This window comes from Bos taurus, chromosome 8 (assembly GCF_002263795.3).
Source record: "Bos taurus isolate L1 Dominette 01449 registration number 42190680 breed Hereford chromosome 8, ARS-UCD2.0, whole genome shotgun sequence".
Taxonomy (NCBI): domain Eukaryota; kingdom Metazoa; phylum Chordata; class Mammalia; order Artiodactyla; family Bovidae; genus Bos; species Bos taurus.
Window position 1 is genome coordinate 74,747,533 of NC_037335.1, and position 23,792 is coordinate 74,771,324.

The window sequence follows — 23,792 nt, forward strand, 5'->3', positions numbered from 1 at the left end:
CCAGAGTCTGTTCTTATCCAACAAGCATTACAGTGCCTAATAACCTGATGACTCTGAAGGAAAAGCTATGAAGCCACATCCCTTCCACAGCTGAGTCAGGGGAGAAGGCCATGGGCCACAAAGTATGGAAGCATCAGTGCAGCAGAGGACAACTGCACAGGCTCAAAGGTCCATAGCTGAGCCAGACAGAAGGAACTAAGGATAAGTTGGGCTGACAAGGTAAGGACTACACTCCTGGAGCGCAAGAGGAACAGAGGACATAGATGAAGAATGTTGGACAAACAGGGCTTCAAAGGAACTGACCGGCCTCAGAGAAATCAACAAAAGTCATGGAAAGTTATGATCAACACAGGCCCAAGGCCCCTGCAGGCCTATGACACCTGCTGGTTAGTACTACATTTTACTGTTCAGTTGAGCGGATGTGAAATGAGTTCTGTGCACTAGAATCAAGACCAACCATGGAGTCCAGGACCTTTTATAGATACTTAGATCTTCATCCTTTAGAGGGGCATAACAATAGGTCCTACCCGAGAGTTACACTCCGTGAGAAGATTTGGATAAAGGTACTAAGCATAATACCAGAAACAAAGAAATTGGACAAGTGTTAGCTGCTGTAATCATTAATTACTATTAAGTATAACTGTACTCATACTCACCAAAAAACCACTATGGCATCTTGTTTATTTGTGAAAGAAAACAAGGTCAAATGTGGTCTCCATGGATTGAGGTTTTCCTCTCTTCAGAGAGAAGTTATTGTTAAGAAGCTTTTTTTTGGGGGGGGATGGTTTACAAACAAGAGCAAAAAAATCACATCACCAAATAGATCAACAATTGTTCAAAAATGTTTTAGATTTCCCTTCACCTTTAGTTTTGATGTTAACCAAAAATCAACTTAATCCAACTATTCTACCCAAATCTGTTCTGAGGGAAAAGTGAAACCATGAGGTTCTATGCAACTTTTTCATTCAACAACTACCTTTTTGTGCATCAGAACTGACTCTGTGACTATTAGCTGAATTCCCGATAGTTTTCAATTACCTAATCAGACAACAGATCCAAGCAGGCCAACCAAGAAGACTTGACCCCTGAAATGGAACAAACATATTGCTGAGTATTTCTTTACCATCCAAGTACTCCTAACATTAGAAGAAAATTCCATCCCTGTACCTTGTCACCAGCTGTTTGCTCAGAGTGAAGGAGAACTGATAAGACAGGCTTCCTGAGAAAGAAGCATTTGGATGATGGAAAGGAATGAAGGGGACAGAAGAAACGAAGTCTCCCCTATGAAAGAGGGAAAGAGGGAGAATATTACAGACCAGATTAGGATCAGAGAACAATCAGTGCCTTCGGGGTAAACAAGAAATCATTATGTCTGCTCTGATAAAATGGCACCACCTACCTCTGAGGAGAGAGAATAAATGTAAAGAATAGGACTTTATAAGCAGCTCTCTGCTTCCGTATCCTGTGTTTGGTCAGTTTGAACAAGGCTTTGTCCCCCATTAGTCAGACCTGACGTGACTCCTGGAGATGGTGGGCCAGGACTATCCCTGCCACCCTCAGCAGAAAACACACCCATGACAAACTCTAATTCCTAATTCCTGAACTATTTCAGGTCACGTCATATTGTGGCCACTCAGAAATACAACAAGCTTTGTAAAAAAAGAAAAAATGCATGTTTTAATTCAAGAAATGAAAATTCGCATGCAATCCAGAACAGGTGCCAAGAATTTGCTCTAAACAATAAGGTACACGTGCTGCAGAAGGTCAGGCTCCGCAGAATCACTTGGACCAGTGCTTCCTGAGGTGCTCCTTCAGCTGAGGGATGGAAGGCAGCAGCTGCTGGCACTCGTGACAACGGAGGGGCAGCTTCAGGAGCTCGGGCATCCCGTCTCGGACGGTCACCCTGCCAGCCTCTTGCACCATCTCAATCACAGCTGCAAGGGAAAAATGTTCAGAGTCCAGCTACTCTGGAAAGTCAAGATACAAAAATTATCCTTAAATAGAGTAAACTTGAGGTTACATTAACTGTTGGGAAAATATGCTTGGTCAGATTCTAAATCTGAGCAATGGGTTTCGTTTGTTTGATTTTTTGGCAGCACCACACAGCTTGTGAGATCTTAGTTCCCCAATGAGGGACTGAACCCGGGCCCTCAGCAGTGAAAGCATGGAGTTCTAACCACTACACCATCAGGGAGTTCCCTGAGCAATCTATTTCTGAGATAATTACATTCCTTTAGGATACATTCTAAGCAATCCATGTTACTATGTCAAAGGCTTATTATCACAGGGCTTTACCACTAGTTAGCCTATGTCATCATTAACATTCCAGCATACTTAAGTTCCACAGTATACACAATGGAAAATTCTTCCTTTCTACATATAGACAGGCTTCCCCTATTAAGTAGCCACTCTTGACAGAAGGCAGCCACCAAGCTCCTCCCAGTTGCTGGCAAAAGAAAGAAAAAACTATTCAGAGCTTTCAGATCCATGAACTCCAATAATTCTCTGGACAACCTTTTAAGCCCCCCATTGATTTTTTCTGACTCTGATATAACAGCATTCTACATCCCCCAAGAAGGCTGCTCACAGCAAAGTGGCAATCCTACTAAAATCCAAAACAATCCAGTTTCTGTTAATGGGGTTCTCTGTATAGGCAACACAAACTTGTACATGAGTTTTCAAAGCCAAGTTATTATTTAGGGAAACAACTGAATCAAGTATAAGAACAGCTGAGAAACTAAAACAAATGTAAAAATTAAACAATACTGTTTACCTTGTGATTCAAGGAAGTACTCAGTATTGAAAGAATTCCAGTGTTTTTTGTTTTTAAGGCAAGGAGAATCAAAATCCTGGCTGATCACATGGAGGTGTACATGGCTAGTTGAGAGGAAACAAATATTTACAATTAAAGCTAGCATAATCAAAATGCCAAAAAGTAAGAGTATGAATATGCAAAATATTGACAGTGTTTCCACTTAACTCCATTCATTCATCTAGTCACTGAAGAATATTTACTGCTCATGAAGTACCTACTAGGGCCAAGCACTGTTCTAGCACTGGGAATTTAGCAGTGAACAAAATGGGAAAGGCCTATTCCTTATAGAAATTATACTGTAATGAAGGGAGATAAATAATAAGTAAACAAATAAACAAGGAAGATTCAAAATGTTACTGCAACAATGCTAAGAAAAAACAAAACAGGGAGATGGGATAGTGTGCCTAGGGGGTAGAAGCTGTCTCCTTAAGTAGCTAGGATGTTCACAAAAAACCTCTCCCAGGCAGAGATTTGAACTGAGAAAGCAAAGATCTGAAAGAGTTTCAGGGAGTGGAGAGACCACGTGTGAAGGCCCTGGTATGAAAAAGAGCTTGGTGCAACTGAGTGGCAGAAAGAAAATAACGGCCAGAGTGGCTGGAAACAAGGAGCAGGCACTAGGGAGGAGCTGGATCATAACGGGTCTTATAGGTTGACAGAGGGTTTGAATTTTATTCCAATCATACTGAGGAACCACTGAAGGATTTTAACCAGGGGAGTGCTATTATCTGGGCTTCCTAGGTGGTGCTAGTAGTAAAGAAGCCACCTGCCAATGGCAGGAGACATAAGAGATGTGGGTTCGACCCCTGGGTCAGAAAGATCCCCTGGAGGAGGGCATGGCAACCCACTCCAGTATTCTTGCCTGGAGAATCCCATGGACAGAGGAGCCTGGTGGGCTATAGTCCATGAGGTTGCATAGAGTCAGACACAACTGAAGTGACTTGGCACACACACATGTGCTATTATCTGCTTGTTACTTTAAAAGATTACTCTGGCTACTGTGTGGAAAAGGACTGTAGGAAGGGGAAAGATGGATATAGAGAGAAGTTAGGAGGCTGCCACAGCAGTCCAAACCAAAAATAATCATGTTTCAGACAGGAGCTATACAGGTGGAGATGACAAGAAGCAGTCCAATTTTAAATATATTTTGGAACAGAACCAACAGGAACAATTAATGGATTAGATATGGGTTTGGGGAGGTGCCACTTGCTGGGATGAAGAAGCTTAAGGGAAAAACAGGTTTGAGGTAGAAAACCAACAGTTCTCTTTAGGATTTGTTAAACCAAGAAGGATGACTTTCTATAAAGCTTTGACTCAGAATCAGTAATATTTCACATTCCTCCAATAAATCATCAAAACCAGTACCTTGTGGGAATTTAAAATGGAATACAAGCAGTAACAAATAAACTAACTGTATTACAAATAAAAAGGGAACTACACTGAAGGAGGTCAGGAAGAAAATAATTAACCTAATTAAGTTTGGAAAACAGTATTTTGATTTGATTCTGTAAAGATAAAAAGAACGCTATACAAATACTGTACTCTAGTGAGTAAATGTCTTTCTCACGTGAGTGTGGATAAGCAATTCTGCAACTATTTTATGTTTATACTGGGAACGAATACATAAGTGAATTAACTGTAGCTAATGAGAGCCAAATTTCTCACTACTGGAGAAAGAAATCACAAAAAAGGAAAGGGGAAGACAAGAATGAACCTGTGGAACAGGACTGGATCAGAAGTATCAGCATGAACTCACGTTTTTCATACACATGCACAGGTAGGTAAACAGAGAAATAAATAGAGACATGTATGTATCTGTGTGGGTTGGATTCATGCTTCTATTTCCTAGTTCCATCTGCTGAGAGAACCTAGAAGCAAAGACACTCTGGAACCAACCATTTCTCTCTATAGAAACCTCGTGATCTAGTCTTGGTTTATGTCATTCTCCAATAAAAGGAACTATGGCTCTTTGGAGAAGTGGTTCATTCCAGAGCTAGAACAGGAAAAATGTAAGCGCAGAATACCTTGTTACAAAAAGTAAGGGGCCAGAAAAAAAGGATGTGCTCAAAAAATGTTTGGGGCCTGTCAGAGTGATACAGGAACCAACCTAAAGGAATTTCCAATGATCAACGCTGGAACAATATGAGCAAGAAACTAAACAGAGACAGATTAAATTAAAACCTATATAATAAAATAAATATCCATTGAGTCCATACATGTATAGAATACATAATGGGGGAGAAAGAACAACTCTTCCACACAGAAAAATTCTGATTAATAAATTAGAAGGAAGGAGGGAAACATAAAGTTACCATGAAGTAAACACTACCATAATAACTGTTGCAGAAAAGATCCACCAGTAGATGCTAAAGTCACTGGGCCAAAGTCTGAGGAGAAAGAAATTTAGTAGCATAATCTTAGAACATCTCCCCCCAAGATACTGATCAATTACAAGGGAAAAATAGCAACTTTGAGTAGAAAAACCTGGCAGACACCACCTTAATAAAGTGATCAAGGTGAACATCAGGAGCAACAAACTGTCTTGATCGACATCATGCACTCCTTGATATGATGCACTGAGAAGACACAGTATCATTTCTGGGGTATTTTGGCAAAAAAAAAAAAAAAAAACCAACCTCAATCTAATCATGAAAAAACATCAAACAAACTGTAATTGAGAGCCATCCCATAAAACAACTAGCCAGTCCTCATCAAAAGTGTCCAGGTCATGAAAACCAGAAAAGGAGGAGGAATTGTCACAGATCAGGGAGACTAAGGCGAGACAACAAATAAACGCAATGTGGGATCCTGGAGCGAAAAAAAAAAAGGAAAGAATAATGGCTGAAATTTGAATAAGGTCTAGAGTTTAATTAGTGGTGATATTATGGAAGATCTTTGTTCTGCTTCATACTTTATATTTTCTAAACTGAAAATATATTACTTTTACAATAGAAAAAATATTTGTTACTTTTTCCTTCCTAGGTTTAACTTATTCAAACTTCTAAAGAGTGATCATAAAAGGATATGTGCCTGACAACTTACTGCTCATTTTGCTTCCCACTCACACCAGTCGCAGCTCTTGCCTTTAGCATTCTCCTTAGCACAACAGCATCCATTATATGAAAAAGGTGTGGACACCACGACTGCTATGTGAAAAAGGTTCTGTGGTCAAGGGCTGTCATCATGAGGTATGCAGCATAAGGGGAATAGGATCATGCGTGACTTTCTGCCCTATAGTTGTGAATAAGGTTTTAACAATTTAAAAATATTTTTTAAATGAGATACAACATACTTCCACCCTGAGACCTAGCAATTCCACTTCTAGGTATTTACACAAGAACAAAAAAATGAAGTATATCCATGATACACACAACATCATGCATGAGTCTCAAAATCTATTATGCTGACCAAAAAAAGCCAGACAGAAAAAGAGTAGACATTGTATGATTTCATTTATATGATGCTCTGGAACAGACAAAACTAATCTAGGCTGAAAAAAACGAGAACAGCACTTGGAGGTTAAGGGGAGGATTAAAGAAAAAGAAGCACAAAAGAACTTCCTGGGAGATGATAGAAAAGTTCTGTGTTCTTTATCTTGATCACAGTCATAGTTACATGGCATACACATTTGTCAAGACTGATTAAACTAAAGATCTTACTGTACATTTTATTGGATGTAAATTATGCCTCGATTTAAAACAAAGAGTATGGATGGGGAAAAAATGTAGCACAAAAATTTCATGTGTTAAAGTGTCCAGTAACCTAAGTCACAATTATCCACCTAATAAAATGTAAAGAATGTTGGGTGGTTAAATAAAACAAAAGAAATTGACACATGTTACAGTATGGATGAACCTTGATGACACTATCCTAAGTGAAACAAGCCAGCCACAAAACAATGGATACTATATAATTCCATTTACATGAGGTACCTGAAGTGAAAGTGAAGGGTAGTCAAGTTCATGAAAACAGAAAGTAGGATGGTGGTTGCAAGGGGCTGGGGGAAAGGGATCTGAGGGGTAGATGAGGAAGATGAAAAAAGGTTCTAGAAATACATGGTGGTGATGGTTGCACAACAATGTGAATTTACTTAATGCAACTGAACTGTTAAAATAGTAAATTTTATACTATGTATATTTTACACCCCCCCAAGAAAAACACCCCAAAATAAAAACTCAGAAATCCCATTAGTCCTCTTATCTTGTTGCTTAACTCAAAAGAATTGAAGATCTGCCTTGCTTGCATTCTTTGAAAAGCATCAATCATTCCTTTCTGAATCCTTCCAGGTATGAGCCAAAGGATAACCGTCTCTACACTTTTTTTCTCATTTTATCTTAAATCTGAGATCTAAGCTGTCATGAAAGAAGTCAGTGATGCTTGTCTCCTTCAAAGCAATGGTCCCTAATCATTTAGAGGGTATTGATACTTCTGAAAAATCTGATAAAAGTCACTTTATTACCGTCAAGTGACAGTTCTTCACTGAAGGTAATAAAGCTGCTTCATCTGGTTTGTAAGTTAGGCTCTCAGAGTTTACATTTGAGAAGAACAAAGAACTGTATGTTATCAAATTATAAGCAGAAGTAGGAACTTAAGGCTTGCAAGCAAGTCAGGCAAAAGCATGCAAGTTTCAGCCCACCTGCCTTGGAAACACCCCACCCAATCCCCTGAACCTCAGGGTGACCAGCACACTCAGCAGACCCAGGCTGAATTCATCTGTCTGCCGAGATGGAACCAGAACACACCAGCACTCCCCACAAGGTTTACCTCATGCTGGGAATGGCATGGTAGCCCAATCGGAAGCGGAGTTTGCTGGACCCAGCGAAGTCAGCAATCACTTTCTCTCCAACAGCGTGCATGTGTCTGAGGAGCTCAAGATGTTCTCTGGTCACAGCCTTCAGACTGGAAATGGAGGCCCAAGGTAAGACCAGCCAGTGGAAACGAGCCTTGGGGTATTTATCCTTTATCACCACCACCTGCTCATCTTTGTAAACCTAGCAGAGGGGCACAAGAGAAGGAAACAGACGTCAGCTGGACATCTTGTGTGTGCCAGGTACGGTCAGGTTCACTAACATACTTAACTCCTGCCACAATCCTGTGAAGAGGGTCTTATCCCAATGTTGACAGATGAGCGCACAGAGACTCAGATAAGCTGTGTCATATGCCAGGTCACATAGTTACCAAGTGGGAAGTCTAGAATCCCAACACAGACCTAGCTGACTCCTGTCTGTGTTTTCAGTCACCACAACACACAGAGCACAGAAAAGAGGCACACTGCAAAACAGTTGCTGAGGAACTGATGCAAAGCCCCCAGGTCTGAATTCAAATGCACTCTTCTCCACTCTAGCCCAGCAGACCACACGACTCACACACATGTGTTCCAAGAAGCCCTATCAGATCTTGCCCCCTGTGATCCCAGGATGTCATTTAAGAACTCAGACCCCTCCCAGGATGATGTCTATTAATCCCAGGGCAGCCATAACACCATACAGTATAGTCACCATACAGTGACTATACACTGTCACTAGTGTATATAGTCACCATACAGTAGACATATGGTCTATAGTCACCATACAGTAACTGACACTTTGTCGAAAGGGACTACACTAAGTTTAACACAACATCCCATAATAGTACCCAGAAGTTTAGGAGGGACAATGCAGAGAAGATACTCATTTGAAAAACTTAGCTTTCTCTCTAAAGAATTCCAGTTGTAACTTACTGACAATGAGACAAGCCACTTGATCTCACAAAACAGCCTAATAAAACAAATCTCATTCAGAAAGACTGATCTCCTTGGATTTCATTTGTAGCTCTGTGGAGTGATCATTTACAATGTGAAAAGTATTTTGATGCCAAAATTTATTCTGACCTGCATTTTGGGGTCCTCCATAGAAATCTTCAAGCCTTGACTCCAGTGGCCCAAGGATTCCTAAAACAAACAAAAAAAGACAGTGTACACTGCAAACAAGATGGCTAAATTTGGCATTAGTTAACACTGGATGTCAGCAACGTCCAACCAAACTTGGAAATAAGGTCAGTCTTTAAGAATTAAATTAATCCCTTTACCTCAATCTTTTCCTTTATAAACCATAAGCTATTCCCACTCTCTTCCCATATTCAGAGCTGCATGTCTAGACAGAAGCTGGACACACCAGAATGTGAATTGCATCTTCTTTCCCCTCTCCCACTTCACCTATAGCCTCAGTTTCCACTTTGACATCAGGATGTGAATCACAGGATCTATGAAGTGTGTTGCAATGTTAACCTTGTATAGAGAGACAGATGACTGTCCTATTTTAGTAGCTCAATGTGAAGCACAGTGCCATTTCACCCTACCTTCAAGTTGGCTTACTTCAGGAATTCAAGAGAAAAGTACACAAAGGGATATTCATCCCAATGACTGGTGACATAAACAAGTGACTCTCTCATCATAATAATCCCTCACACGTGTCTGGGCTTGACTGCGTACAAAACAATTAAGCAACATTACATTTTATGTACTCTCCATGCCACCTATCCAGCCAGCACTCTTCCCTCACCTTTTTGATGGATGCATCCTTTCTCCTTCTTTGGAGGCACAGAGCGCTGGTGAGGGTTGCTCCCAGGTTCCAGTCCTGTGCTGGGCTCAGCTTCCGGGTCAGCACCCCTTTCTGTAGGATCGCTACTACCTGACCTCTTTCTCTTCCTGTGTGACTCCAGGCCAGGGCTCTTTGTCTCTTCCTCAAACTCTATAATATACGGATAAAGTTCATTCACCAGGTAGAGGACCTGGCCAGGCTGCAGCTTCACCTCCTGGTCCTTCCCAATTATGACTGAGTCAATGCTGGTGGGATTGACCCCTACCTATGGAATAACCAGAAAATAATTATAATAGCAGTAACATCATTAGTAATATAGCTACTCCTATGTTCACCACTTACTACATGCCCAGTACTATGCTTAATATTCACTTCTGTTATTCTGTCATTTCCACACATGACCAAGGAGCCTTTACTGGCTGGCACAGACACTCTAAAGTCAACAGTGTAAGACAATCATCAAGTAGAACATGGAAGTCCAAGACACAAATAGACATACCTGCTTTACCTTGACATATCCTTTGTTACACTCTGCTTTCAACTGTACTGAAAGAGATTGAAAAAAGGTAAACCCAAATGCCATGAAGAACCAGCAACTTGATCCTATTATCCCTACAAGACAACGAAGCCTCCCTCTAGGAAGCAATGTGACAAGGGTTTTCCTCAAAGACCCATGAGCAAAATCATTCATTATTCAGGGGACTAGGGCTCCAGGTCCTTCCATACAGTACCCAACAGTGTACATGCTCCCTCAACCACTGCTAGTATCTCTATAAGGCAGAGTCACTGAATTCTCACAAGTCTCCCTAATTCAGAGCCCTTGACCCACTCGGGATCATAGGCTCTGAAATCAGGGAATGGAACCCAATTCCCTCACAAGCTCTTATAGCTCAGGATCAAATCAGACTTATCCTATTACATGACATGATCAGAAACCTTCAACAGAGAAAGAGATAAAAGATACATTCCTGGGAAACTGAAGTTCAGCTGGCCTTGGGTAGGAGGAGTGCAGAAACTATTCTAGAAAGAGGACTGCTGGGACAGAACAGTCTGAGCATGTGTAGGAAGAAGTTAACACCAAACATTTGGGTTCAGATATGTGAACAAAAAAAATTCTGGCAAGAGACAGGGAGCAAAGGAAAGACATCCTAGCTTCTCTCCAAGGAGAACAGGCAGTGGATGGGCTGACATACACACCCCTACAGCTGCTCTCATGACAAGGGGGACAGAGAGCAAGAAGCGGTATCTTTTGCCCATTTATATTAACATGTGGGGAAAACTAGAATCACTGCTGCAGACTCCAAGTCTCAAGAATCCCTGTCATGGGGAACACACTGCAGGGGGAGACCTGGTAGCAGTGAGCACGTCTGGAGTTTACAGGTTAAAAAAAAAAAATGAGGCACACAGTAAAGATTCTTCCTAAGGACTTTCATTTCATTAAATTCCAGAAAAGACATTCCAAGAGCCAGGCGCCATCATCTTTTAATGATAGTTCCCTCTGTGTATGGCAAAGTGTAAAGGATGAAACCATCACTTCTCAGACATGGTTTCAACCTAGAAATCCCAGAATTCAGCTGTCTCCCTGCCCAACGAGGAACCTCCCTGGGCAAAGCGGAGCAAGGACTCAGCTCCACCACCGCATAGAACAGGATGGAACCTGCCTGCTCCCAACACTGAATATGAACCCACTTTCAGAGGGTGGAATCAGGAGTGCACAGAGCCCTGTCATCAGCCAAAAGAGCTCAGTTGCTGAGTTTTGATTTGGGGCAGAAAAGGTTTTCATCAGTAGCATTCAGGAAAAGTGCATCTTTGATTATCACTATCTGAAGGAACCAAACACAGTAATCTCCACAATCCTGTGACCAATTACCTTGCTGTCGAGAACACTTCTTGTCGGCGATCTTGGTCTCTGGGCTGCGCCCAACCATGACTGTTTCCAAATGTGGAAGTTTGATTCGCTGGTGCCGGTTGTCCTGTCTCACCAACCAGCACACCCGCATCATTACTCTGAGTGACAAAACACGAGAGAAGCACTGGAAAAACTAGTACATGTCCTCCAGGGCCACACCCCAGCACCATCACATATGCCATTTACCAGCTGCTCATTCTCGAGGCAAGTGGCTTCACCTCACTAGTCTGAATTGCCTCACTTATAAAATGTGATAATAACAGGACTCATGAAGGTGTCATGAGGATTAAAGAAGGCAAAGTGGGTAAAATATTTACTTCTGTGCCTGAATCATGTTATGCAATCAAATATTTGTTATGTTTATTGACATACTCTACATGCTGGACACTAAGCTACCTGCTGAGGATTAAAGAATGATGAAACACTGTCCCTATCCTTCAGGGGCCTAGAGTACAACAGGGCAGACTCATATACCAATTATTACAACATAATGCAATGTCTACTATAAGAAGGGAGTAGCCATATGGCCTTAGCCCTTGGAAAGGAACGACTGACTCCTGTAGGGAGTATCAAAAAAAGGCTTCATGGGGAAGGTATATTTACACTTGGTTTTAAAGGACAAGAAGTTTGCCTGACCGAGAACTGAGGACACAAGAACAGAGGATGTTCTCCACAGGAATCAAGGTTTCTAGTCCTTAACTGTCATAACATACTGATGTTGGAACAATACATTGTACTGCCATCTGCCAGAAGATTGTCATAATAAACATACAAACCTACTATTTCTAAAGTGTGATTATAGCACCCTTATTCAATACACAACTTGCAGTGACACTACTACAGGTGCTGATACTTTTGTAAAACAACTTTCATGGTCACATAGAGTTATCAGTAGAAGAGCAAGAGAAGAAATTTGGGAGAGGGAAGAGGCCTGAACAAAGAGGATGAAGAGGAAAAAGCCAGGAAAAACTGTGAAGGGGACTTACTCCTGACTGCACTGGGGGAATAACAAGGGAGACACCAACCAAGATGTTTAATTTGGAAATACTCATTAACCAAAATAAGGAATACATAGAAGACATAATATGGGGATAAAAGACAAGTGAAGATATGATGATTTCAGATTGAAACACAATTAGATTAAGTTGTCTGTGGAAGATGCTAGAGTCACGCTGGGATATACAGTACAAAGCTCAAAGAAGGGACAGGACTGGGGAGGTAATTTTTTTTTGAGACTACAAAGTGTTTTATTTGGAGTCTTAGGAATTGCAATTCGGGAGACACAGTTTCAAGTAAACCTGAAAGTGTTTCAAGGAAGAGAAAGAATCAGAGGCTTATAAAAGCAAAGGTTGTTAAAGCTGTAATTATGACCAGCTCTGACACAAAAAGGAAATATTTGCCTTTAATTGAATGTATATATTTGCGAGGCATCAATATGTCATAGAATTTAGGGTGAAAGAAGAGGATGAGATCACCCAGGGAGGCAGAGCATGGAACAGAGAGGGACAGGACTAGATCTTTGGGATGCTTCCCTCAGTTCCAGAAGCTTACCGATGCTCAAGCCTCTAATGTCCTCTCTCCGAGAAATGCCTCTCGCAGGCAAGGCAGCACTTAATCAGCCCCTCTGCACAAGCTTTGTATCCAGAGGGAAGGGAAAAGAAACCACATTTTTAAACATCAGAGTTTCATTACCATTTACAAAGATAGGATAATGCTAGTCAGAGTGAGCAAATGAGTGCTGAGAACTTGCAGTCACAGAAACTGGATCAGTCAGGGAAGGCTTCGGAAACTGTGCAGTTGAAAAGGTCAAGAGCCAAGGGGACCATAAGGAAGAAAAGGAGTGGGAGTGGACATTCCATTTCAAAAAGCACATGTGACAGTATAGATTTCAACAGTGACAAGCCATGGGTAAGGGGCGAGCAGACCTTAGTTGGCCAGCCCGGAGGAAGTGCCCCAGAGAGTCACCAAAAAAAGGCAAAGGTGTTGAAAGAACAGGAACTAGGCCATGAGATTTAACAATCCATAGGAAACCACTGCCAGGGTCTGAGTTGCACAGCAAGGTGAAATGACGCTGTGTGTAGGCAGGCTGGAGTGGAGAAATCTAGTCAGCGATCATCAGGAGGCTGTTAACATAACGTGGGCCAGTGTTAGGTCTGAGAGGCAGCTCCTCTGTGAAGAAGCTGATGCAAGAGCATGAAGAGTCAGCTGTAAATCTAAAATCCTTGACCCAGAGTGTCAAGTGATGATGGTGCTACAGGCAAACCCCACTTTTAAATGCTATGTGCTCAGAGGGATCTTTGTTTGCACTTGATGGAAACTGATGAATGAGCAGTGAAGCATGTTTTCATTAAACATTGGGAAATAAGTCATGTGGTGACTGACGACTCACAGGAATAATAAAAGGACCCTGGAGAGAGAATAGCTGAAGAGCAAGGACAGGAGGGAATCCAATGGGCAGCTGAGAGCACAGCTGACTTTTGCAGGATAAGAGGAACTCCCCCTCCTGCCCTACAGACACACACTCAGATGCTTCAGTCTCCCTAAAGTTCTGACGTTATAATGCTCCCATTTACTATTCCTTGAGAGGCTGAAGCAGTGACGACACAATGCTTATATAACTAACCTTAAGCAGTATCTTGATCCATTTCAGCTTACAGTTCCAACTTGTAGGAACCAAGTATTTTAGAAAATGGGGAGCACAGAAAGACGGCTGTTCCTGAACTGTCAATATAAACCATCCAGTAAAACACCATAAACTGCAAGCTCTAAGACAGCAAAAGCCTCACTGTACATGATGCAGGTATAATACATCATACCTGCCTTCGAGATGCTCAGAGTCTTGTGGAGGACAGAGATTCAAAAACAAATGCAACAAATGTGAAAAGTATAATGACTGGTCTATGCAAAGGGTCGGAGAAGACAATGGCAACCCAGTACTCTTGCCTGGAAAATCCCATGGACGGAGGAGCCTGGTAGCTGCAGTCCATGGGGTCGCTAACAGTCGGATACGACTGAGCATCTTCACTTTCACGCATTGGAGAAGGAAATGGCAACCCACTCCACTGTTCTTGCCTGGAGAATTCCAGGGATGGGGGAGCCTGGTGGGCTGCCATCTTTGGGGTCACACAGAGTCGGACACGACTGAAGCGACTTAGCAGCAGCAACAGCATGCAAAGGGTGTTATGGGAGCACAAAGCTGGAATACCCAACCTAGCCTTGGAGAAAGGTGTCAAGGAAGGTTTCCTGTAAGAGATGGGCCTAAAATGAGGCTTATGTATGAACTGGTTAATTAGGTGAAAGTGGGCAGCCTAATCAGCTGAGGAGCAGGAAGTGGAGGAAGGAATCAAAGAGAAGATTCCACTCAAAAGGAACAGGACAGTGCACACACATGAAGAAGCAGTTCAGGGCTGCCACAACCTAAAGTATGAGGTCAATACGAGGCTGGAGATGCAGGCAGGTCCAGATGAAGCAGAGCCCTGGGTGACGGGTTGAGAAGCTCAAACTTTAGAAGCTCTAATGGATTTTGCAATTTAGTAAACAATAAATATTTGCTTAATGAAAGAAAAGATAGGATGAACGAAAGGACAGATCTTTAAATATTACTAAGATCTTAAATGATCTTAAATATTACTAAGCAGGACTTTGACTCAGATTTGTTTTCAAGGATCATTTGGGGGAGGATGGTAGGTAGTGTAAAGAATAGTTATGCAGGGAATTGATCTAGAGGCAGGGAAACCAGTTAGAAGGCCATCATACTTCAGGTGAAAGAAGGTTCAAAGTAAGACATTAATACAGATGAAAAAAAGAACACAGATTTGAGAAATACTTAGAGGGTAAAATCAACAAGACAGTGATGAATGTGCTAAGAGTAAGTACAGAGAAGACAATATTTGAACAGTCTGTGGGACTAGCAGGCAAAGGTATCGAGCAGGGTAGCCAGAGGTGAGAATGAAACTCAGCAGAGGTCTAAGCTGACACTTTAATTTGGGAGCATACATGAAGGAGTTAAAGCCATGCTAGTTGATGTGCTCATTCAAGCAGTGCGTACAGCATAAAAAGAACAGTGGGCCAAAGTCACAAGCCTTGGAAGCACCCAACATTTTAGATAAGGAGGGAAGACTATCCACAGGAGAAATTACTGGTGAGGGAAGCACTCGGGGGAAAAAAGCTAAAATGTAAGCTCTTCAAGGGAAGGAGGCACTTTGATGTGTTCATCTGTATCACAATATCACAATAAATGTTTGTTGAATAAATCAGCTTAGTGTACTGTCTTGAAAAGCAAAGGAATAAAGAGTAAAAATATCACCATGTTTTCAGCAAAAGGATCCAGTAATGATCGAAAGTGTTAAGTCTCTCAGTCATGTCCGATTCCTTGTGACCCTATTGTGACCAAGCAGCCTCCTCTGTTCATGGAATTCTCCAAGCAAGAATACTGAAATGGGTGGCCATTCCCTTTTCCAGGGTATCTTCCCAACCTAGTAATCGAACCCTGGTCTCCTGCACTGCAGGCAGATTCTTTCGTGTCTGAGCCACCAGGGAAGTGTAATGATTAAAGAATGTATATTTGGTTTGATAATAAATCACTAGTGACTACTGTATAAAACTTTAGGGGAATAATAGATCTGAAAGCTAGACCACAGAAGGGAATGAGAGGTGAGGAATTGGATACAGAATTTCGAATACTCTTTAAAAAGTCTGGATAAGGAGAAGAGTTACTGTATGCGAGCTAAAGGAAGATGGATCACCAGGAACTTTTTTCTGGCTTGGGGGATAAGGAGCAGGGATCTGAGTAACCTGACCTTGTTTATACATGACTGGGACATAAGACAAGGGAAGAAAAGACAAATGAAAGCCAGGTTTCATAGGTGAAAATATAAAAGAAAGGTCAGAAGCAAAGGTAAAGAAATTTGTTTTGATCAAGAGACAGCTCATCATCTGATACTGAAGGAAAGGTATAGATAGGTGGTATCAACCTTGACGAGTGTATGAAGAGAAAGCAAGGGTAGAAATTTGAGGGAAAGCACATCGGATGAACTCAATTTTCTCCCTAAAATAGCAGATAACAACAGAGTAGGGTGTCTGGGCACTTGAGAAACAGCTGAAGACAATCAATATAAATTAGTGGACAACATCCAGACCTCTGAAATCCAACTGCTCGAGTTCAAATCTTCCCTCCACCACTACTCACTGCATAATTTGAGGCCAGTTATTTAAGCTAAGTCTTCATTTCTTCAGCTGGAAAACGATATTAATTATGGCTCTACACCACACTGTTGTCACAAGGGCTAAATTAAGATATAAAAAGTTCAGCATCTGGCAAAAAACCAGCATTTAACACCATTACCACTCTCGTTAATAGTGAAGGTAGGATGAAAACAGGCGCTATAAGGAAATGTTAAAAGATCATCCGACAACACTGCTTGCAACGAAGGTGACAGGGCACAAATGTTCTGTCTCCCTGAAGAGAGTAATCCTGTCCTCAGTGTTCTAATGGCTCCCGATATATATAAAATTCTCAAAAGGCTCCAAACCTGGACCACATTAATTCCACATGGAAATTATCGCCTTGATTTGTTGAACCGCTATCACTGGTCTGCGTGAGAAAAGGCTTGACTCTTCTGGTCTTCCTACAAGGCCAGCTGTGGATGCTGTGAAGGCCCTCAAGTTCCTCTCAAGGAGCGTTTCTGGAGAAAACAAAGTCCCCAGGCTGCGAAGCCTCCTTGGGTCAGACAGTGCCCACTCTCTAATCTTTCTTCTGCTTGTGTTCTGACTAAGCTAGGTTCAGGTGTCAGGCGCACAGAAGAACCAACGCAAAGTGCAGTGGAGACCAACACGAGCGCCGCCAGCCGCCGAAACACGGCAGGAGGGAAATGGCCAACCCTGGACCTTAGAGCCCGAGGATGGAGCAACGCCTGCTGGCCTGCCGGGAAAGAGCCGTGAGAGCGTTATTCAGGGAACATTACTCAGGGGTAGCAGCGGACTCGATTGAGGCCCACACTCACGGCTCTCAACAAGGCAGGCAGACGAGGTAGGCCGACAACTGCCTTACCTCGAGACGGCTGAGGCCGACAAGCTCACGTTACTCCTCCACTTCCGGCGCTGAAGGATGACGTTGCAAGACAAACTGGAGCGCAACCTGTGACGTTTCCAGTGCCTGTCGGAAGACTGACTGAGGATCTCGCCAGATGCCCGGATAGGGAAGTGCCCGCCCCATTTGTTCCCGAACTGGGCCACAGTCCAAGTTTGGTTCCTGGCAGTTAACCAAAAAACGATGAGTTCTCCCAGTTCCCCTCTATCCGAAAGCCGCTCCCCAGCCATTACCTCTTAATCTCTGAATTGGGAGACACTTCAGGCAGCTATCCTCTCGGTGGCCGCTTCTAGGCAGCCATGCAGCATTTTGATTTTCCCTTCATAAGGAAAGCTCACTGCTTTTAAAGCCACCGTTTCCGCTGTAGACAGTACCTGCTTGTGGCATTGTTTTCCCGCACCCTTTTGAAGCTACAATCGGCTTTCCCCTTTTCTGAGTGAGAAAGTTCTGAACGGGCCAGAAGTGGAGAAACCTGCTAAGATTTTTTTTTAATGCTGTCTTCACTGAATGAACTGGCTGAGGGGCTGTCAGGGAGGAGAAAAGCAGGATGTTGGAATGAGATGTTTACTGATTTTTATGACAGTTCCAGGATGTTCCCTAAGAGTCATGAACTGCAAGAATTCAAAGGCATTCTGGCAAATGGAAAAACTGTGTCTCTTTTCGAATATCGTTTCCTTACATAGAGATTTAGTGGTAGGATGAAGATATCAGCTATCAAAACAGAATAGGAGGATCTTCCAGGAAACAAGGGAGAGCTGCCCTTGTTAGCAGAAAAGATGCAGGTTTATATTAAGGTCACACCAGGAAGTGCGGGAGCACAGGGAACAGCTCAGCGACTGCACAGGCCTCATGGCAGTGGAATGTGGTTCACATTGTCCCAGGTAAAGAGAGGCTGTTCTGGTGACCTGACCAGTTTTGTTGTTCCCTCAGAATTAAGCACTTTCCAAGCATCACAGTGGTAAAGAATCCGCCCGCCAATGCAGAAGACGCAATTTTGATCCCTGGTTGGGAAGATCCCCTAGAGAAGGAAATTGCAACTCACTCCAGTATTCTTGCTTGGAAAATCCCATGGACAGAGGAGCCTGGTGGGCTATAGTCCTTGGGGTAGAAAAGAGTTGGGCATGACTGAGCACCACACTCACACAAAGAATTAAGCTTCTCTTAGCCTCTGCTTCTATAAATACCTGACCTGCCTATGTGTGTCTTGCATTCAAAATTGGATTGAATTACTCTAATTGATCATTCAACATATATTGTGCAAAAATGTCCAGCCTATTAGGTCTAGCCCTTTCTCTATAGCATATTACTGGCCCAGGAAATGCACGGCTTAAGGGTATTTTCAAGGACTCCAGAACCAAAGATTTATCACAAACACATATATAGAAAAATAATAGCAAATAAGCCCGTGGTATTATCTAATGTGTGTGCTGCGTGTGTGCTGGGCTTCCCAGGTGGCGCTAGTGATAAAGAACCCGCCTGCCAAGGCAGGAGACGGTTGGATCCCTGGGTAGGGAAGATCCCCTGGAGAAGGGCATGGCAACCCACTCCAGATTATCTAATACAGTAGCCCTAAAAGTGTAATAATTGGATCAATAGCAGTAGCCTCAAAACACTTAGGAACTTATTAGAAATGCAAATTCAGTTCTCACACTAGGGTTACTGACTTAGAAACTGCTGGCAGGGCCCAGCAATATGTTTAACAAATCCAGCAGGTTTTCCTAATAGGTGCTTAAATTTGAAATTCACTGATGGATGGCGAAAGCATCAAACCATCAGTTCAGTGGCTCAGTTGTGTCCAACTCTTTGAGACCCCGTGGACTGCAGCATGCCATAACCCACAATAAATGTTTTGTTAGTATGCTCAGGGCTTTGGGGTTTTTTCTTTTATAAAAATTTTTTCGATTTTTACTTGTGGCAAAATACAAATAACATAAAACTCACCATTAACCACTTTTAAGTAGTGTACAGTTCAGTAGTGTTAAGAATATTCTTAATCTGACCCTCGTGGTCCAGTGAATAAGACTCTGAGCTTGCAATGCAGGGAACTCAAGTTGGGAAACTAAGATTCCACGAGTTGCATGGTGCAGCCAAAAAAAAAATTTTTTAAAGAACATTCACATTGTAATGAAATCTATTTCTAGAACTTTTTAATCTTGCAAAACCGGAATTCAAACAACTCCCTAGTTACTCCTACTCCCACCCCTGGAAGCCACCATTCTGCTTTCAGTTTCCATGAGTCTGACTACTCCACATACCTCATATAAGTGAAATCATACAGTATTTGTCTTTTTGTGACTGGCTTACTTCTTAGCACAATGTTCTCAAAGTTAATTCACTTGTGTCAAAACTTCATTTCAAGGCTAAAAACCATTCCGTTGCATGCATACACTACACTATTCCTCTGCTTCCACCTTTTGGCTATTAGGAATAATGCTGCTATGAATATCGTTATACAAATATCTCTTTGAGATCTTGCCTTTAGATCTTTTGGCTATATACCCAAAAGTGGGATTGCAGACTCACAATTCTGTTTTTAATATTTTAAGGAACCACCTGTTTTCCATAGTGGCTGCACCATTTTACATTCCCACCAACAGAGCACAAGGTTTCCAATTTCTCCACATTCTTGCCAATGCTTGTATTTTCTGATTTGGGTTTTTTGGATGTGAGGGGAGGTAATAACTCACTGTGGCTTTCATTTTGCATTTCTCTAATGATCAGTGATGTTGAGCAACTTTCCATATGTTTCTTGGCCATTTGTATATCTTCTTTGGAGAAATGTCTGTTGAAGTCTTTTGCCCAATTTTTAATCATGTTATTTTGTTGTTGTTGCACTGTAGAAGTTCTTTTAATCTTCTGGATGTTAACCCCTTATCAGATATATGACTTAGAGAGATATTTTCCCATTTCATAGGTTGCCTTTTCACTCTTATCAACTGTGCCCTGCACAGAAGTTTTTCATTTTGATGTAGTCCAATGTATCTATTTTTACTCTTGCCATCTGTGCTTTTGGAATTATAGCAAAGAAATTATTGGAAACCTTCCCCCTGTGTATTACAGTTTTAGGTCTTACATTTAGGTCTTTGATCCGCTTTGAGTTCATTTTTTAAATTAATTTATTTTTAATTGGGGGATAATTGCTTTACAATGTTGGGTTGGTTTCTGCCATACATCAAAATGCATCAACTCTGGGTATACATATGTCCCCTCTCTTCTGAACCTCTCTCCCACCTCCCATCCCATCCCACCCTTCTAGGTTGTCACAGGGCACAAGGTTGAGCCCCCTGTGTCATACAGCAAATTCCCACTGGCTATCCATTTTACACATGGTCCTGGATGTATGTTTCAATGCTACTCTCTCAATTCGCCCCACCCTCTCCGTCCACAAATCTTGTGGACGTGTGTCCACAAGTCTGTTCTCTATGTCTGCATCTCTCTTTCTGCCCTGCAAACAGGTTCATCAGTACCATTTTTATAGATTCCATGTATATTCAGTAATATATAATATTTGTTTTTCTGACTGACTTCACTGTATAACAAGCTCTAGGTTCATCCACCTCACTAGAACTGACTCAACTTTGTTCCTTTTATGATTAATATTCCATTGCATACGTGTGCCACTTCTTCTTTATCCATTCATCTGTGGTTGGAGATCTAGGTTGTTTCCATGTCCTGGCTATTGTAAATAGTGCTACAATGAACACTGGAGTACATGTGTCTTTTAGAATGATTTTCTCAGGGTATACACTCAGCAGTGGGGTTGCATTCATTTTTTATATGGTGTAAAGTAAGCATCTAATGTCACCCTTTTGCATTTGGATATCCAGTTTTCCCAGCACCATTTATTGAAAACACTGTCTTTTCTCCACTAAATGGTTTTGGAATATCTGTTAAAAATCGTTTGACCATGCATGTAATGGTTTATTTCTGGGTTTTCTATTGTATTCCATTGATCCAGTACCACCCTGTCTTGATTACTGTAGCTTTGTAATAACTTTTTAAATCAGGGGGTGTAAGACTTTTAACTTTCTTTCCCCCAATCCCAAGGTTGTTTTAGCTATTTCGCTTGGCGGAGGTAACTTTTTTAAATTCCAACAGTTAGACATTAGAAGACCTTGAATGAAAATCAGGATTCTTGGTCTCTTAGGAAAAAAAAATCAAGAAATGCAGCAAATTTGGGCAACAAATAACTGGAATTGTGAGTAGCTGCAAAGTGCTCTCAAGTTACCATTGTCTCCACCCACTCATTTCTGTAACCTGTCTGACCCCCTGAAGGCCCCTCTTTCTTTCAGACTTTGAGACTCCTGGCCTAAGGGAAAGGCAGTCGGAGCCAGAGGACTTAACTGCGGAGGCTGCAGTGATCTAATTCAGAGATTTTCTCAAAAGGAAAAATACAGAGTTCTTAGAGGAAATATAGCTATGAAAGTTTGTTTGTTCGATGCAGGAGAGAAGGTATGGTAGGAGGGACTATAGAGGAGTGTCAGGAATGTATTCTTGCCTGAAAAATTCCATGGACAGAAGAGCCTGGCGGGCTGTTACAATCCAAAGGGTCACAAAAAGTTGGACACAACTGAGTGACTGAACTCACACACAGGAAAGACCTATCTAAGGAAAGGACAATTAAATCGAGTCCAGAAGGATGAAAATGAAACAGACAAGAGAAGACGTGGTAGAAGAATACTATAAGCTAGAATCCCAGGGATGGGGGAGCCTGGTGGGCTGCCGTCTCTGGGGTTGCACAGAGCCGGACACGACTGAAGCGACTTAGCAGCAGCAGTAGCAGCAGCCTAAGGAAAGAGCATGTACAAAAGCCCTACCGAAGGGCCTTTAGCATTCTTTTAGGCATGACAGAAGTCCAGTGGAGCTGAAGCCTAGATAGTAAAAGGAAAATGGTGAGATCTGAGCAGGGGTCAGATAGTAAACCATTTAGGAACTGTATATGGGCTCATCCTATAGTCAATGAAAAAACCCTAGGAGTGACATTATTTGATTTTCGTTTTATGAAGATCACTGTGGCTGCTGTGAGGAAGAATGGATTTGAGGGGAGGATGAGAAGAGAATAGCTGAGAGCAGTTAGTTTACTGATGTAGCACAAAGGAGGATGGCAGCCTGGACAAGAATATAGAAGTGGGATGATTTAAGAGTTATTTTGGAAGCAGCATCAACTGGACAAGACATATTCTTCTCTAAGCATCAAAACCTAGTGAGCCATAAATGTAGTTGCATCTTTAACATATCTAAAATTTTGTCACTGTGCATACCTGCGACTGCCTGCTGGCTTCCTCTGGCCTGAGAGCCTTCTCTGAACTGCACACAGGCTGGAAGGGAGGGAATTTACACCCCTGGGAATAGTAGTAAGAATGATGTAAAGAGGTGGAAGCGTAACTTGTTTCCACACCTGTGGGGTGAAACAACTCTGAAGCATATACTACTTGACTCCAGGAGGCTCTCCCGCCCTAGTTGTCTAGAGGGGTGAGCTGCACCTTAACCTGTCCTGCTGCCCTCCCAGCCCTGTCTCAGGGCTCCACTCCCCTACTGGCGCTTCCTGGGATCATCTCCAAAACAAACTGCACGAAAATCCTTGCCTCAGTGTCTGCCTCTGAGGGAATCCAACCTAAACACTTCCTGAATATTTTCTAATGATATTTTATTAGAAATAAGTAATGAATACTTCTAATGATATTTTGTATTCTCTTTTTAGGTAAGTTAATAACTCCACTGCTTTCCAATTTATTGATGTCGTGGCATAAAGATAAAATTATGTATGCAGAGCATATTGGGGTCATCTTAAGTTCTACGAGGAACTTGGTGGAAAAAAAATATTTTCTTTGTAATTACATGCAGTAATAATTTTAAATAGACTACTTGAGAAAATAGTATTGATTTTGGCTAAATATCCAAATAAAATTTGTTTTTACTTTTATGAGAAACTTGACCGTGTTTCTGACATATTACCTGACATTAGGTTTCATGGTGAAATAGCGATGTAATTTCTGATTGTTTATAATGATAATATTTTTAAATTCGTAGAGTCACACCTATAATTGGCACACCAATAGAGAAGTTCTGTTCTATTCATCAAAGTATAAACATGCTAATGTATCTGTAAACTATACACTGCAATTTACTTTAAAACCTTCCACCTATAATTTATACTTTATTGTTTTCAACTCCTACTTTCTGTACTGGTTAACCTCTCCCACTCTGTGTTGATTTCATAGCTTAACTCTATCAAGAATCTAACTTTCCAAGACTTTATAGCATCATCATTGTAATCCCAAGTACTAGCATTCATATGGTTCCTGGTTAGAACTTTTATATCAATTCAGAAATTCTTCTGCGTAAATTGCAGATGTCCTGGTGGTCTCTTGTGAATGTCTCACACTAAGAAGAAAGTCACAGGAA

At 41.8% G+C, this 23,792-nt stretch overlaps 1 protein-coding gene across 1 annotated transcript; it reads right to left on the reverse strand.

Moving 5' to 3' along the window:
- Positions 1-1,650: 1,650 nt before the first annotated feature.
- Positions 1,651-17,409, reverse strand: APTX (aprataxin). The gene is given in 9 exon segments (NM_182654.2): positions 1,651-1,934; positions 2,774-2,877; positions 7,577-7,803; positions 8,682-8,741; positions 9,352-9,370; positions 9,372-9,655; positions 9,890-9,936; positions 11,261-11,397; positions 17,349-17,409. Coding segments are annotated over 8 exon segments (1,029 nt in total). The 5' UTR covers positions 11,394-11,397; positions 17,349-17,409; the 3' UTR covers positions 1,651-1,779.
- Between the last annotated feature and the right edge of the window lie 6,383 nt (positions 17,410-23,792).